The 17,710-nt window shown below is 42.1% G+C and overlaps 1 protein-coding gene across 13 annotated transcripts in view; it reads left to right on the top strand.

Moving 5' to 3' along the window:
- Positions 1 to 17,710, top strand: part of RYR1 (ryanodine receptor 1) — a 347,489-nt gene that overhangs the window by 248,444 nt on the left and 81,335 nt on the right. For 9 of the 13 annotated variants that reach the window (XM_077480567.1, XM_077480575.1, XM_077480525.1 and 6 more), the window contains 3 exons: positions 1,671 to 1,758; positions 3,516 to 3,608; positions 9,046 to 9,060. In XM_077480567.1, the coding sequence (XP_077336693.1) occupies positions 1,671 to 1,758; positions 3,516 to 3,608; positions 9,046 to 9,060 (196 nt within the window). The remainder of the gene's footprint in view (positions 1 to 1,670; positions 1,759 to 3,515; positions 3,609 to 9,045; positions 9,061 to 17,710) is intronic. The other 4 variants (XM_077480582.1, XM_077480559.1, XM_077480542.1 and 1 more) reach the window with 1 other exon arrangement.

Below are 17,710 nucleotides of genomic sequence, written 5' to 3'. Positions count from 1 at the left end.
AGGGGAAGCACAAAAATTTAGGTGGGTGGAGGAATAGGATTTAAACTTTGGTCTTTATAAAAAAAAAAAAACTCTATTTTTAGATGAATACATCATATGAAAATTACATAATCTATAATCATGCTTTGGCATTATTAGTTCCTTTCTAAAGATACCTAGAGAAACTTTAATGTAAAAGGTGTTCCCAAAAAGGCAAGCAGCGAGCAAAGGACTAATCACAGCATTCCAATAGGCTGCCTGCAGCTATTTTTTCCCCATTACTGATTACTATGCCTTGTTTCACACTGGGGTTAAATTGCTAAAACAACCTGGAAGTTGATTGGTTTCTGTGCAGAACTGCACTAGATATTCCGCTCTCCAGTTTTAGTAGATCAACCTCACTGTGTCTCTGTGTAGAGTCATCTTGGTAAAGGAGTGGGGCTTTGCCTTATTTAGTGAATAAGGCAGAAGCCAGGAGAGCTTTGCACTGCATGTCCTAAGGTACAGCCTCCAATCAAGCAAGGACGACAGTGAGCATCACAGTAGATATATGACCAAATTTCTCTCCATATCATGCGAGATACTGGAGATATGTAGCTATTTGACTCTAGATGCAGGAGTGCATATATACATAAAAGCACTACTATTCTTCAGAAGGAATTCATGCCCAAAGGTACATTTCCCAGGCAGTGGTGGCTGGTGCCTAATATTTTTTTGGTGGGAGCAAACAAACAGCATCCCCCCCCCACTGGAGACTGGTGATTCCCCAAAAAAACACACCCAAACATCCCCCCCCAGGCACAAGGGACAGACGGACGGGAGGTTTTGCAGGTAAAAAATATGCATTAACAGTTTTTTTGTAGAAGCCTGGAAAGCATTGCACCCACGATCTGCAAATCGGTGCCATGCAGGACTCCTACAGATTGTCAGTGTAAGCTGTGTACGGACAGGCAGTTTTACAAGACAGGAAGACTCAATTAACTACTTGAGCGCTCAACAGTGCCCTGGTAATTCATTGAGAACTACAAGCCGACAGCTGCAATGGCTGTTGGTACTTGTAGTTCATTGATTCAGAGGCATCTACGACTCAGTGACGCAGCTGTGTGGCCGGAGTCCTGCACAGCTGTGCTTTTTTCAAATAGTGACAGCAGGTAGGGGGAGAAGATCCCCAGCCTGCTTTTGCAGGGAGTGTAGGGATCTGGGAGCTGGTGCAGGATCGGGAACATGTTACACGTTCCAACCTAATAACAGGTGGAACATGTAACATGTTCCCAAAAGGTGAACATATACTTTAAGTACATTAGACCCCTTTCACACTGAGGTGCTTTCCAGGCGCTACAGCGCTAAAAATAACACCTACATAGCACATGTAAAGAGCCTCTCCTGTCTCTCCAGTGTGAAAGCCCGAGGGCTTTCACACTGGAGCGGTGAGCTGGCAGGATGCTAAAAAAAGTCCTGCAAGTGGCATCTTTGGAGCGGTTTATGCACCGTTCCTTCACTGCTCCTGACCATTGAACTGAATGGGCACCGCTACCGAAGCGCTGGCAAAGCGCAACTACAGAGGCGCTTTGCGGGTCATTTTAACCCCTTTTCAGCCGCTATAGATATACATTTTACATATAATAATTATTTTTGCCTGACGTACAGTATACTTTGAGCAGGTAGCCATTAAAAATGCTACATTTTTGCAGGGCAAACTGGCTGACTGTGCCGAATTGTGATGCAGAGGAATTGTTCCGAATGGTTGGGGAGGTGTTCATCTTCTGGTCAAAATCCCATGTAAGTTATAAAGGCTCATATATAGGGTCCTGTTCTACTAGGACAGGTGGACAGCTGATAAAATCATTTTACTCTACACAAGCTGTCTAGTATCATGCAGATTAATGATTTGAATCTTGGAACACATTTCCAGCTGTTAAATATTTTTCTATCTATTTACAGCTGAATCTTTGTAAAAATGTGTAGGCAGATTCCAGAGAACATGTTTTATGCCCTTACGGTCCATTTTTGCCCTTACAGTCAACTGTGTATAAAGAAACTTCCAATTTATAGCACAAATACAGATTAATATTGGGAGCTATCTGGTCAGCTTGCAATGGAGTGTGCAACTAAATGACCGTAAGGAATTTCAGAACAGGAGAGGAGCCTGTATAATGCCCCGTACACACGAGAGGGATTAAGTCTGACAGACCTCCAAAGGAGTTCCGCCGGAGTTCCGCCGGAGTTCCGACGGAGTTCTGGCGGACTTTTCGACCGAACGGACTTGACCACACACCATCACACCAAACTCCGACGGAGTCGAACGTGATGACGTACGACTGGATTCGACGTAGGAAGTTCCTAGACAGTAGCCAATAGCTGCCCTAGCGTCGGTTTTAGTCCGTCGGAGTAGCACACACACGAGCGGATTTTTCAAAGGGGACCGGGTCCGGCGGAGTTCCGTCGGGAAAATTTAAAGCATGCTTCATTTCTAAAGTCCGTCAGACTTTAGCTTCGCTAAAGTCCGTTGCAGCCCACACACGATCGGATAGTCCGCCGGACTCAGTCCGTCGGAGTTTGGATGTCGAAAAGTCCGCTCGTGTGTACGGGGCATAACTGTACAAGACTGAAGGCAAGGTTGGGGTTCAGCTTGAAATAAATGTGTAGACTTATATATGGAAGATTGCTAACCAGCCTTGTGCTTTTACTTGGTTTAATTACTCTTGGAGTCCAAATCCCGAACTGAGAAGGCCCCAAATAATAAATAATTTTTGCCTTTTCGGTCTTTAAATTGATGCTATCGCACGTTGTTTTCCAGCTAAGTAACCATAACAGTATCACAGAGCCCTGTAGTTTACATTCAGTAAGTACGGGGTTCTCTTATGAAGGCACAGTACACAGGGCGTTGAGCTTTTGGTTTTATCACCCTCCTTAATCTAGCCAAACCTAACCTTTTCAAGTGAATCGGACAACACTGCAAAATTGCTTTCAGAACGAGGGCAGGCTGTGGGCAGAGCAACTACTATTAAACCTTGCTGACCTCTACCACTCCTAGTCATCCTTCGACAGAGAATGAGGGAACAGATAGAAATCTTTTATAGACATGCTTTATGATCATAAGCCCACTTATTGCCATTTGTCTTTAAAAACCATAGGTGTGCACAGCTTATTGCATTTGGGTGTGCTCCTCAAAGCTCATGCACATATGTGTGTGTGCATGTGTATTTATACTGACGGTGTCAGTACAGCAGTGGACGGTGTCAGTAAGGCAGAGATTGGTGTCATAAGGGCAGTGGATGGTTTCAGTAGTTTTTATTTTTATTACTTTTTACAATTTTACCTTTTAATTCGTTTTATACACATTTTTTAGGAGCCCGGTTAGGGGGTTTTGGTGAAATATCAGGGGTTTAAACAGGGGGAATCTGTGCCACACAGGATGATTAGGATGTGCCCTGGCAGACCCTGTGCAGACCCACACCTATGTTAAAAAACGTTCTCTGAATAACACACTGACCTCTAAGTAACTTCAGGATTTTTCTTTTTTTCATCTTCATCAGAACTTTAAGCGGGAGGAGCAGAACTTTGTGGTTCAAAATGAGATCAACAATATGTCTTTCCTTACTGCTGACAGTAAGAGCAAAATGTCCAAGGTTTGTATCTGTTCTTATCTACTATCACGTATAATACTATTCTAATATATACAAATGCTAACACCCTTTGCTCTCTTTTTTTTTTTTTATTCTTTATTTATATACAATTTTTATCATTAAAAAACTAGGAAGAAAATCTAGTAATATCACATATATAAAACATAAGGGGGAGAGCCCCATTATACCCCCGCCCCATTACATCTAATAACACAATCACCCTTTGCTCTCTATTACTTCCTATCATTTTTATTATGTCTTTCTACTGCTTACTTTCACTTTATTTGCTACCACTGAAAACCTGCAGTGTCCTAAAAGTTTATTATGTATTATTTTCTTCACCTTAATCTTAAAGTGGTTGTAAATCTCAGACATGAAATATGAACAAAGCATAGCGTTCTAGTACACCAAGAGATAAAAAGGTGATGGGGGAGGAGAGCTCCAGCACCTGGCCTATGATTGACAGCAACAGCTCGGCATTGATCCTATGTACTGTGAGGAGGAGAATGTGTCCTTTCCCTCCAATCAGGATTCAGAGCTCCCCTCACTGAAATCTGCACTATGCGACTCCAGATCCTTGCCCCCCTGCAGCTAAAGCTGAGAAAAAAAATCTCTTGATCTGTGTGTTTTCAGAACGATCTACAGAAGAAATGGCTGCAGATAAACTGGTACAACTTATGTAGGTGCCCTTGTTTCAGCTCTGTGTACCACCTGATGCTAGTCACTTCACTTTGTGTATGCAAGGGGTTTTCAACCACTTTAAGTAAGAACCTTAATGTTTAAACAGATCTACTGTTGGAGACAAGGACAAGTAACACCAAATGATAAAAGTGACATCTTTGTGTCAGGAATGCAGATAAAACCAGTGACTAATTTTTGAGCTATGGCCATTAAAAGGTTAGTCCACCGAAAACTCAAATCCAGTTTTTGATAGAAGGTGGTCAGGTAATCCACCTGACCACTTTTTTTATTTTTATTTTTTTTTTTTATATCTCTCAGGGATTCTAATGGTGATATCTTTGAGTTTGAGTTCCTGGGTTTGAAGACCTGCTTTGTCTTTTATGAGGGTTTCCTACTTTCATTTTTGGAGACTGGAGAATGCTGCAGTGGGTAGGAACTTCCAAAGTTCCAGTGGACAAAAAGAGAGTTATGAATTATGCCAAATATATCTTACTGTTGGGGTAACTGAGACACATTAGAAGCTAGGGTCTGTCACAGCTACCAGGCTCCACCAGTACTAAAATCTCCATCAAAGCCAGGGGTCAAGTCCTGGGAAAAAAAGTGTGGGAACTCCCACCAAAGATCCATTCCCCCACCAAAAAAAAAAAAAAAAGGTACGCTCATATGCATATATACTGCACAGAAAATACAGTACAACATTTATTGTAAAGTGGCAGTTTACAAAAACAAAATAACGTGTCAAACAAAACAATCAACACAATGGGTGATGATCTTTCCCTCGCAGGGAATTTCTACCACAAATACACCCTGTTCCAAATTCTGTTACACAGCCCATTAGAAAATATCCCACAAACAGGAATAAGTATTGGCAGAGTATTGAAGAGTATTGGCAGAGTATTGAAGAGTATTGGCAGGGTATTGCAGAGTATTGATAGGGTATTGCAGAGTATTGGCAGGGTATGTATTGAAGAGTATTGGCAGAGTATTGCAGAGTATTGCAGAGCATCGGCAGGGTATGTATTGGCAGGGTATTGCAGAGTATTGGCAGGGTATTGCAGAGTATTGGCAGGGTATTGCAGAGTATTGATAGGGTATGTATTGTAGAGTATTGATAGGGTATTGCAGAGTATTGGCAGGGTATTGCAGAGTATTGGCAGGGTATTGCAGAGTATTGGCAGGGTATTGCAGAGTATTGGCAGGGTATGTATTGGCAGGGTATTGCAGAGTATTGATAGGGTATTGCAGAGTATTGGCAGGGTATTGCAGAGTATTGGCACAGTATTGCAGAGTATTGATAGGTTATTGCAGAGTATTGGCAGTGTATGTATTGGCAGGGTATTGGCAGGGTATGTATTGCAGAGTATTGATAGGGTGTGTATTGTAGAGAATTGATAGGGTATTGCATAGTATTGGCAGGGTATTGCAGACTATTGGCAGGGTATTGCAGAGTATTGGCAGGGTATGTATTGCAGAGTATTGGCAGGGTATTGCAGAGTATTGATAGGGTATTTATTGCAGAGTATTGGCAGGGTATTGCAGAGTATTGATAGGGTATGTATTGCAGAGTATTGGCAGGGTATTGCAGAGTATTGATAGGGTATGTATTGCAGAGTATTGGCAGGGTATTGCAGAGTATTGATAGGGTATGTATTGCTGAGTATTGGCAGGGTATTGCAGAGTATTGGCGGGGTATGTATTGCAGAGTATTGGCAGGATATTGAAGAGTATTGGAAGAATATTGAAGAGCATTGATAGGGTATTGCAGGGTGTGTATTGGCAGAGTATTGGCAGGGTATTGCAGAGTATTGGCAGGGTATGTATTGACAGGGTATTGCAGAGTATTGACAGGGTATTGCAGAGTATTAGCAGGGTATTTATTGGCAGAGTATTGGCAGGGTATTGCAGAGTATTGGCAGAGTATTGCAGAGTATTGGCACAGTATTGCAGAGTATTGATAGGGTATTGCAGAGTATTGGCAGGGTGTTGCAGAGTATTGGCAGGGTATGTATTGCAGAGTATTGGCAGGATATTGAAGAGTATTGGCAGGGTATTGAAGAGTATTGGCAGGGTATTGCAGAGTATTGGCAGGGTATTGCAGAGTATTGGCAGGGTATTGCAGAGTATTGGCAGGGTATTGCAGAGTATTGATAGGGTACTGCAGAGTATTGGCAGGGTATTGCAGAGTATTGGCAGGGTATGTATTGCAGAGTATTGGCGGGGTATTGCAGAGTATTGGCGGGGTATTGCAGAGTATTGGCGGGGTATTGCAGAGTATTGGCGGGGTATTGCAGAGTATTGGCGGGGTATTGCAGAGTATTGGCGGGGTAGTGCAGAGTATTGGCGGGGTAGTGCAGAGTATTGGCGGGGTAGTGCAGAGTATTGGCGGGGTAGTGCAGAGTATTGGCGGGGTAGTGCAGAGTATTGGCGGGGTAGTGCAGAGTATTGGCGGGGTAGTGCAGAGTATTGGCGGGGTAGTGCAGAGTATTGGCGGGGTAGTGCAGAGTATTGGCGGGGTAGTGCAGAGTATTGGCGGGGTAGTGCAGAGTATTGGCGGGGTAGTGCAGAGTATTGGCGGGGTAGTGCAGAGTATTGATAGGGTATTGCAGAGTATTGGCAGGGTATTGCAGAGTATTGATACTGATAGGGTATTGCAGGGTATTGCAGAGTATTGGCGGGGTATTGCAGAGTATTGGCGGGGTATTGCAGAGTATTGGCGGGGTATTGCAGAGTATTGGCGGGGTATTGCAGAGTATTGGCGGGGTATTGCAGAGTATTGGCGGGGTATTGCAGAGTATTGGCGGGGTATTGCAGAGTATTGGCAGGGTATGTATTGCAGAGTATTGGCGGGGTATTGCAGAGTATTGGCAGGGTATGTATTGCAGAGTATTGGCGGGGTATTGCAGAGTATTGGCGAGTATTGGCAGGGTATTGCAGAGTATTGATGAGTATTGACAGGGTATTGCAGAGTATGGATGAGTATTGGCAATTTGGCAGGGTATTGCAGAATGCAACTTACACATGACACTACTAGTGACTGACCTCCTGGTATTCTCTTCTTCCCTTCTGTTCTGGGGGTAGAAGAAGTAAACTCAAAGTGCACTGCAGCGGCTGTTTCCCCAGGAGGCACTGGGTAGAGGGGAGCGGGAGGACAGTCCGGCGCGCAGCGTGTGTCACACTGACGGGCTCGTGCCAGTGCGTGCCCACGCCGAAGTCATATGACCGGTTGCTAGATGCGGAGCGGCCTCTGCCTAGCAACCAGTCACTCGGCGGCTGAGGAGCGGCGCGGACTACGTGCTGCATAGCCTCAGCCGGCCCTGCTCAGACAGCTAATGGGAACGGCGTTCCCGCTGTGGAAATAGTACGGGAACGCCGTTCCCATGCGTTCCCGCAGCACTCGAGCCCTGATCAAAGCCCCAACATCTAGATATATTAGACACCTTCTGAGGAAATGTGATGACTGCTAGGCTTCCTATTGGCCCTTGCCAGGTGCAGCTGGTGACCTTGCTTGAGGCATAACTCTTGAGCAGCCTTTCTCAGTCTATTTACCCTGGAGGAACCCTTTCAATTGTTTTCAGGCCTTAGGGAATCCCCGCTAAAGTTATATATAAACAACTCCCAAGGAAAAGCAGTCACTTCCAGCTCTTAGAGGTCTTCTATGGTAATAAGCAACAAGGACATCAGTATTCCACGACTAGGCAGATGCTGCCCTCCTCGGATGGGGTTATCCGATAGAAACTACAAAAACAAGACAAAATGGACTAGCGCATTATCAGAAACATTTATTGGATTATAAAATCAGTAAAAAGTGGGTACTCACGAAGTAGCAACCCTCAATGAACCATAAAACCACACAATGTTGAATAGTGCGGACATGTGCTGTATCACGTCAAGGGTTTAAATTTGACACATTTCGGGGGTGCGACCCAAAACACGTCAGTTTACCCCTTGATGTGATGCAGCACATGTGCAGCCTATTCAACATTGTGTGGTTTTATGGCTCATTGAGAGTTGCGACTTTGTGAGTACCCCCTTTTTACTAATTTTATTATCCAAGATTTTTTTTTGGTAATGCACTAGGTGTGCGTGCCTTCCATTTTGTCTTGTTTTTGTATAATCAACTCCCAGTGCATTAGTATGATCAATGGGAGAGTTGACTCTTATGTTGATGGTCCATGACAGAAGGCCTCCCCTTATATTGACCACCAGTGGGCCCTCTTTCATTGTTGGTCAGATGGGAAAAGTGCGTCCTTACATTGGGGGTCAGTGGGAAGAATTGCCTCCTGAGAAGATGATGGGTGTCAGTGGTTATATATTTGAAAGTCAAGAGCTGAGGAGATCGATCTGCCACAGCTTAAGGAACCCCTAGCAAGCTCTGAAAGAACCCTAGTTGAGAAAGGTTGTTCTGGAGATATTTTAAATGAACAGAAAATACTCTTCCCAAACTAGAGCAAAGGTACAGTATGTGGTTCAAAGTGTATCGCAGCATAGGTTAGTAGATGAAATAATCAGAATTTTTTTTTCTATTAGCTGCAGAGAATATTTCAGTAATTTTTGTCTTTGTAGGACACGCTGTATCCTTGGTGTTACTAGCCCTTGGCACACTTTATCTTCTGACAATATATGTGCCCGAGTATTACTATATTGCTACTTTATTAAACGTGTGGATGATAAAAGTGTACCACTTGATGCAATATCCATTCTCAGATTGTAGTTACCACTATAACAAACTCTTGTGTTTCTCTTTTTGTTCCCGTGTTAGTCTGGAGACAGCCAGGTCAGCAGTCAACCTCTTCTCTTGTGGTGGGGCTGCTGTGTTGCCCTCTGCCTGTGTGGATAGCATGGCTCCTTCTGTCTGTTTGTCCTCTGCTCACTTCATAAGGTGTTCTGGAATACTGTGCTATGCCAGTCACTCTTAGCTTTAAGAACTATTCTATACAGCAAAGTCTCTGAATTTTCCAGTTGCAACCGGTCAGTTTCCAGATGCCAGGGTAACTGGAATTCTGATGGGTTGCTTTGGAGACACCCTTTAAATGTCTCTCTTCGGAATATTTCACGAATGCCCCTGTTGACTTAAAGTTCCTTTTATTATAAAATTTTATAGACCTTATAACTAGAATTGTTAGATGCATGTTCTCTGTTGTCCATAGCACCTAATCTGTTCTAGGAAAGATTAGATAGTAAAAGGAAGAAGCAGATTTGTTGCTGGGACAAACACACTTTGGGGTCTATTTATAAATAATTAGTTGGATGAATATCACAAAGTCTAACCATAATTTGCTTAATATGTTGATTTTTCTGTGTTTTTCAGCTCCATCTAGTGGCCATAATGCAGTAATTTACTGATTGAGATATTCCAGGAAAATAATGCATTGTGGCCACTAGATAGAGCTTTTGACCATAAGAAATCAACATATTAAGCAAAATATGGTCAGAATTCATGATGGTTGGGTGAAGCTTGTGACTTTCGTTCAACCATTTAAAAAAAAAATTTTTTAAACCTCTAACAGTCATGATGCTCTCTTGCTTTGATCAAGGCCTCATTTCACTTTGCTGCCTGCAATTTCAGCTAAAATATCTACAACTCAAAACAGAAAAAAACGTAGGGGAATTTAAGTCACAGCACATCACTTTCTGTATATAAGCATCAAGATAACACACTTGGGCTTGTTTAACAATAGCGCAAACATAGGTTGTGTGCAGTAACCTCACGTAACTAATCAACAGTGATTTTGTTGCAGCTTAATGTGAATGGCCTGAATTATTTTAAGGCTACTTTATATGGCTACTGGCACACAACTGCCCTTTGTGCTATTAAAAAAAATATAGTAATGGTTTACATTGTATGGAATTGATAGTTTATGCATTTTTAAAAGTCATGTATAAGGGGCTATTCTTTTTCTCATCTCCCAGTTCACAAACACGCTCCACTTTTAATAATTAAATGACAGAATGGAGAAGTATGATAATTTTAAATAGCAAAGTAGTTCATTCACTGAATGGGATCACTGGTCATAATAGTTTAAAAAAAAAAAGTGGCAGTCTAAATTTTTGTCTTTTAGTAGCCAACTATCACAGTCTATACAATCCTCTGTTTCCTTACCATATTTTAAAAAGGTCAGACTTAAAATAGATGCTGATTAGATGTAAAATTGAACATAGCATTGATTATTTTTTACAGGTTTTGTCAGCGCTTGTTATGATGAAGAATAATTATTGTGACTTTGGAAAGTAGGATGCCAAGGGGAAGGAAAAAGTGTTTTACTTTTATTAATTTAAAGTGCATCAATACCACATATCCTAATAGAGCAAAATAGGTGCTTTTCATTTTCTACATCAAATATCTGTAGGCTTTATAAGATACCCTGAAGTTCTTATGTAATTTTTTACTTGGGCCCTTGTGCTTGTGCAGACATCCAGATCCCCACTCCGCCTTCATCCGGGGTTTTGTCAAGGATCTCATTTTGGGGTTATAATATAAATATACACTATATTACTAAAAGTATTGTGACACCTGCCTTTACACGCACATAAACTTTAATGGCATCCCAGTCTTAGTCCATAGGGTTCAATATTGAGTTGGCCCACCCTTTGCAACTATAACAGCTTCAAGTACAAACAAGGCCAAGGATAAATCCAAGGGAATAACCAAGCTTAACTTACCATCAGCCCGCAGACAACCAAATAACCTGTCTAACAGTATGCTTTAAAAGCAGGGGTTTAGTTTGCAAAAGCATGCGTAAGCCACAGAGCCTCGTCAATGCACCCTGGTATCTGTGGATAACAGCTTCAACTCTTCTGGGAAGGCTGCCCACAAGGCTTAGGAGTGTGTCTATGGGAATGTTTGACCATTTTTCCAGAAGCGCATTAGTGAGGTCAGGCACTGATGTGGACAAGAAGCCCTGGCTTGCAGTCTCTGCTCTAATTCGTCTACAAAGGTGTTCTATCGGGTTGAGTTCAGGACTCTATGCAGGCCAATCAAGTTCCTCTACCCTATACTCACTCATCCATGTCTTTATGGACATTCCTTTGTACACTGGTCCATATAATTTGGTGAAGGGGGGTATTATGGTGTAGGGTTGCTTTTCAGCGGTTGGACTTGGCCCCTTCGTTCCAGTGAAGATAATTCTTAAGGTGTCAGCATACCAAGACATTTTGGACAATTTTATGCTCCCAACTTTGTAGGAACAGTTTTGGTGCATAGACATGGATGAGTAAGTTTGGCATGGAGGGTCCTGACCTCAACCCCATAGAACACCTTTGGGATGAATTAGAGTGGAGACTGTGAGCCAGGCCTTCTTGTTCACATCAGTGCCAGACCCCACAAATCTGCTTCTGGAAGAATGGTCAAACATTCCCATAGACACACTCCTAAACCTTGTGGACAGCCTTCACAGAAGAATTTAATCTGTTATAGCTGCAAAGGGTGGGCCAACTCAATATTGAACCCTACAGACTAAGACTGGGATAGTGTATCTATTAAAGCCTAATTTCAAGTTTTTGTGTTACTTTAATTAACGCCACTCTGTTATGGTATTTGTGATGCCGCTTTCAGTTTATACTGCACTGACCATGGCCATATTTTTTAGTGAAGTAAATAGTACATTTGGACCGGCTGGGCCCAAACTATTTAAAGAAATGCACTGTGCTGCCAGAAATGGTACTTGCACTTTTTTTGTGCATTGGGCATCCCATTTAAATAGAACAGGATGAACACTCTGGTTCAGCTCCCATGAGCTTCTGCACATTTCCCTTCAACTTGTACGAGCTACCAGTTGGGGAAATGGTAATTGGTTTCAAATATAATGTTTTGGAAATCACAAGAAATATACAATATTTCCACAGCATAATTGGACATAAGAAATATAAATATCTTTGAGTCGGCTTCAAATCACCTGTAAAATATAAGGGCTTATACAATCCATTGGTGTCACAAATTGACCAGGGAAATATTGAAATATAATAATTTTCCCAGCTTCTTCAGATCTTTTCACTTTGGTTGGGAGTGGTAAAATGTAATGGGCTTTTTAATGAATAATATAATTATTATCAGAAAGCAATTTGCTTGTGTTGTTGTAGCAACCATTCAGATTCCAACTGTCAGGATAGACTACTAGCTGACTTTACTTGAGGTCCAGTACTTAAGGTTCAGTGTTCTTGGAGAAGTGAACGAGGCTCACATAGACATAAGTTATTGCATGTTCTCTGCGGTCTTTTCAGAAACCGTAGCAGCTGAGTGTTTTCTGCCTGAGCAACACATGGCACGCACAATGTGTTGGCACAGAATGAGGGCAAAGATGTGGGGAGTATGGGGAAGGAGGAGGGCTGCAGTCCTCGGAAATCTAGTGTTGGTGGTTTGGGGTGCTGTATTTCTTGTGCAGTTTTTATTGTCTGTCTCAGTCTGCATTACACCATCTGGCAAAGTCTACACAACAGATAGAACCTCAGCCATAAAATGCAGGGAGCCGTTGGAACCCCAGCCATAAAATGCAGGGAGACATTTAAGCTGGCCATAGACGGATAGGGATCAGCTGCAATTCGATGGGCAGGTGGAATTTACCCAAGTAAGTTGATCGATCAACTTGGGTACAAGCAGCCTCCTGGATTTTACATGCGATTATTGCTAGAGGCTGTTATAGCCACTAGCAATCATCAATGTCCTCTCCCAGCGGGGACAAGCTTCCCCAGCCACACCCCACCCCACCAGGAGAACACAAAGGCTCGGTGGGAGGGATTCACCTGTCAACCCTTGGTTGCAGGAAATACATTTTCTCCATGGCCTGCCTTAGGCTAAAGAAATTAGACTATACACTGAAGTAGTACATATTGTGTTTAGTCAAGATTATCCCAGATATCCGGCTTTTTTGGGGGTATAAACTGTAACGTTATCAGATCATCTATTATCCTGTTCTGCCTCTGGAAGGATCAGGTAACAGTTATGAAATCTTCAGGTATCTCAAAATAAAAGTAGACCCTCATGGCCAATCAACCTCAGATAAAGATTCTTTTTGGCCAAGTTGGATTTTCATGGCAGATGTTTGTGTGCCCGATTTTTCCACAGGCATGCATGGTTTGTAGTACAATCGTGCAGATCTGTTGTTGAATTTCATGGGGCTATCACACTAGCTTTACAGTAATATATATGGCTAGGCTCAACAGCTACTATAATATTCCAAGACAAAAAATGTATGTGGTACACACATACACATTTGTTAGATATAGAATTATTTACAGTATCTCACAAAAGTGAGTACACCCCTCACATTTTTGTAAATATTTTATTATAGAACACTTTGCTACAATGTAAAGTAGGGAGTGTACAGCTTGTATAACAGTGTACCTTTCAAAATAACTCAACACACAGCCATTAATGTCTAAACTGCTGGCAACAAAAGTGAGTACACCCCTAAGTGAAAATGTCCAAATTGGGCTCAATTAGCCATTTTCCCTCCCCGGTGTCATGTGACTTGTTAGTATTACAGCGTCCCAGGTGTGTTAAATTTGGTGTTATCGCTCTCACTCTCTCGTATTTAATAAAGCAGGGATTGACAGTGTGTGCAGTAACCTGGTCTGTCTAATCCAATGTATCAAACAAAAGAGAAGACCTAGTGCTCAAGGCCACGGTATGACCCCTCTGGATTTTTTGAAGGCAGACCAGGTATTGTGTAAAAATTGTATTTATTGATAACATACAATAAAATTACAATATAAAAAAAAAAGCATATAAAAATACAGTATTAATAATAAATAAGCTCAGTACCAAAACATAGGCATGAAACTTAGCTGCCCTAAAACTGTACGTAGGCTACTGAGAATACGTGCCGGAAAATGATGCCTAACATGTTTCGGACCATGTCGTCCTTCCTCAGAGGCTTAATGTAATTTAGGACAATCGTTTAGTGTTCTATAAATGTAGTAAACATTAATATAAATGTGAGTAACAAAATAATTCAGTATAAATTTCTCATTAGAATCGTACTTTCAACAGAAGGCTGCATATCTAAACACATATGATGACTTCATAGGATTGGGGATTTGTACTTACATGGGTGAGCTGATTCTCTCATATTGGTCAGTGGAAGTTCAACATGGCACCCTATGGCAAAGAACTCTCTATAAAAAAAAGAATTGTTGCTCTACATAAAGATGGCCTAGGCTATAAGAAGATTGGCAAGACCCTGAAACTGAGCTACAGCACGGTGGTCAAGATCATACAGTGGTTTAACAGGACAGGTTGCACACAGAACAGCCCTCGTCATGGTCGACCAAAGCAGTTGAGTGCACGTGCATGTGCGCAGCGTCATACCCAGACGTTGTCTTTGGGAAATAGACGTATGAATGCTGCCAGCATTGCTGCAGAGGTTGAAGAGGTGGGGGGTCAACCTGTATGTGCTCAGACTATATGCCACACACTGCATCAAATTGATCTTCGTGGCTGTTGTCCCAGAAGGAAGCCTCTTCTAAAGATGAAGTCAAACATGGTGGTGGGAGTGTCATGTTCTGGGGCTGCATGAGTTCTGCCGGAACTGGGGAACTACAGTTCATTGAGAGAACCATGAATGCCAACATGGACAGTGCCTTGCGAAAGTATTCGGCCCCCTTGAACTTTTCAACCTTTTGCCACATTTCAGGCTTCAAACATAAAGATATAACATTTTTATTTTTTGTGAAGAATCCCCAACAAGTGGGACACAATTGTGAAGTGGAACGAAATCTATTGGATTTTTGAAACTTTTTTAACTCTGACCAGAGCACCTTCTTCCACATGTTTGGTGTGTCTCCCAGGTGGCTTGTGGCAAACTTTAGACATGACTTTTTATGGATATCTTTGAGAAATGGCTTTCTTCTTGCCACTTTTCCATAGGCCAGATTTGTGCAGTGTATGACTGATTGTTGTCCTATGGACAGACTCTCCCACCTCAGCTGTAGTTCTCTGCAGTTCATCCAGAGTGATCATGGGCCTCTTAGCTGCATCTCTGATCAGTCTTCTCCTTGTCTGAGCTGAAAGTTTAGAGGGACAGCCAGGTCTTGGGAGATTTGCAGTGGTCTGATACTCCTTCCTTTTCAAAATGATTGCTTGCACAGTGCTCCTTGGGATGTTTAAAGCTTGGGAAATCTTTTTGTATCCAAATCCGGCTTTAAACTTCTCCACAACAGTATTACGGACCTGCCTGGTGTGTTCCTTGGTCTTCATGATGCTCTCTGCGCTTTCAACAGAACCCTGAGACTATCACAGAGCAGGTGCATTTATACAGAGACTTGATTACACACAGGTGGATTCTATTTATCACCATCAGTCATTTAGGACAACATTGGATCATTCAGAGATCCTCGCTGAACTTCTGGAGTGAGTTTGCTGCACTGAAAGTAAAGGGGCCGAATAATTTTGCACGCACCACTTTTCAGTTTTTTATTTGCTAAAAAAGTTTAAAATATCCAATAGATTTCATTCAACTTCACAATTGTGTCCCACTTGTTGGTGATTCTTCACAACAAATAAAAATTTTATATCTTTATGTTTGAAGCCTGAAATGTGGCAAAAGGTTGAAAAGTTCAAGGGGGCCGAATACTTTCACAAGGCACTGTACTGTGACATACTGAAGCAGAGCATGATCCCCTCCCTTCAGACACTGGACCGCAGGGCAGCATTCCAACATAACGACCCCAAACACACCTCAAAGACAACCACTGCCTTGCTAAAGAAGCTGAGGGTAACGGTGATGGATTGGCCAAGCATGTCTCCAGACCTAAACCCTATTGAGCATCTGTGGAGCATCCTCAAACGGAAGGTGGAGCAGTGTAAGGTCTCTAACATCCACCAGCTCTATGATGTCATCATTGAGTAGTGGAAGAGGATTCCAGTGGCAACCTGTGAAGCTCTTTGAACTCCTTGACCAAGAGGGTTAAGGCAGTGCTTGGAAATAATGGCCACACAAAATATTAAACACTTTGGGCCCAATTTGGACATTTTCACTTAGTGGTGTAATCCCTTTTGTTGCCAATAATGGTTGTTTGTTGAGTTATTTTGAGGGGACAGCAAACTTACATGGTTATACAAGCTTTACATTGTAGCAAAAGTGTCATTTCTTCTGTGTTATATGAAAAGATATAATAAAATATTTACAAAAATGTAAGGGTTATATATATATATATATATATATATATTTAATAATAATTTGTATATAGCATGTACTGTATATACACTATATATGTGTATATACAGTGGGTAAAATAATTATTGAACACGTGACCACGTCATCATTTGTCTAGGTAAATATATTTCTAAAGGTGACATTGACATGAAATTTTCACAACATGTCAGTAACAACCCATTCAATCCATACAAAGAAACCAAAACAAATAAATTCAGAAATTAAGCTATGTGTAATAAAATCGAATGGCACAGGGAAAAGGTATTGAACATGTGATGAAAGGGAGGTGCAAAAAGGCGTGGAAAGACACCAACTGAAATCTATCAGTAATAAGAAAGCTATCCTGCCTCTTGTCAGTGCAAATTAATCAACCCCGGGCCTTGCATAAGAACAACGTTTTGCCTTTAGCACCTTTCTTTTTAGAGCTGGACCCCAGGACCCAGGAATTTTTTGGTCATGCTACATTTCCTAAAGTTTTTCTGAGGTATGCTATACAGGTCCAAGGCAGTAGACCCCCTATAATAGGGACCCGGTCCTTGAAGATTTGCTAATGCAGCCCGCTGTGATGGATGAAGTTTGGCTCTGTCTGTTACAGCAGTATCCTGCAGCGAGGAAAAGGTAAGGAAAAAAAATCTTAGAAACTGTAAAAAGTCCACCTATGCTTTTTTTTCTTACATAAGTAAAAATGTTGTCATGCCTAAAGTCTCCACTAGAGGGAGTAAATGCATACCTTGGTACGTTGCTTCTCAGTCAGGACGGAAGTCCCAGCTAAACAGCACGTGTGTGGCCTCAGCAAGCCAGGGGGGATCTTCATCTAGAACATTTCCTGCCTGTGGGCGCCATGTGCGGGACGTAATTACATGAGGAACATACGGTGCAGGCGCTGAGGACAGAGACAGACGCTCACAGCTGCAGCGGACATGAGCGCTAGGGGGCACATAAGAGATGCAGGCATTTTCAGTACAGGAAATAACATTGATAACAACTAAAGCTGAAGTTTATTAGCATTGTCTTTTGCTAAACTATTTTTCCCAGCGAGTTGTGCATTTGGGAATGGAACAAAACGATCCAAGCTTTAGACTTGCCAATGCGACTGTCCCCAAGGGTGTCCCAAAGCCTCAATTGCTGTTACTAACCCAGAATCTGCTGAAAGGAAAATCCTTCAGACCAGTTACCTGGAAAGTGTTAACGACAGATGCCAGCCTTTCAGGCTGGGGAGCAGTACTAGAGAAGACAACTGTCCAGGGACAGTGGTCAAGAAATGAAAGAGCCTTG

Source organism: Lithobates pipiens, unplaced genomic scaffold (assembly GCF_037356315.1).
Source record: "Lithobates pipiens isolate NorthernLeopardFrog02 unplaced genomic scaffold, aLitPip1_a1.2 Scaffold_1, whole genome shotgun sequence".
In the NCBI taxonomy this organism is placed as follows: Eukaryota; Metazoa; Chordata; class Amphibia; order Anura; family Ranidae; genus Lithobates; species Lithobates pipiens.
Note: the sequence above shows the minus strand (reverse complement) of the source record. Positions and strands in the feature narration are given on the sequence as shown.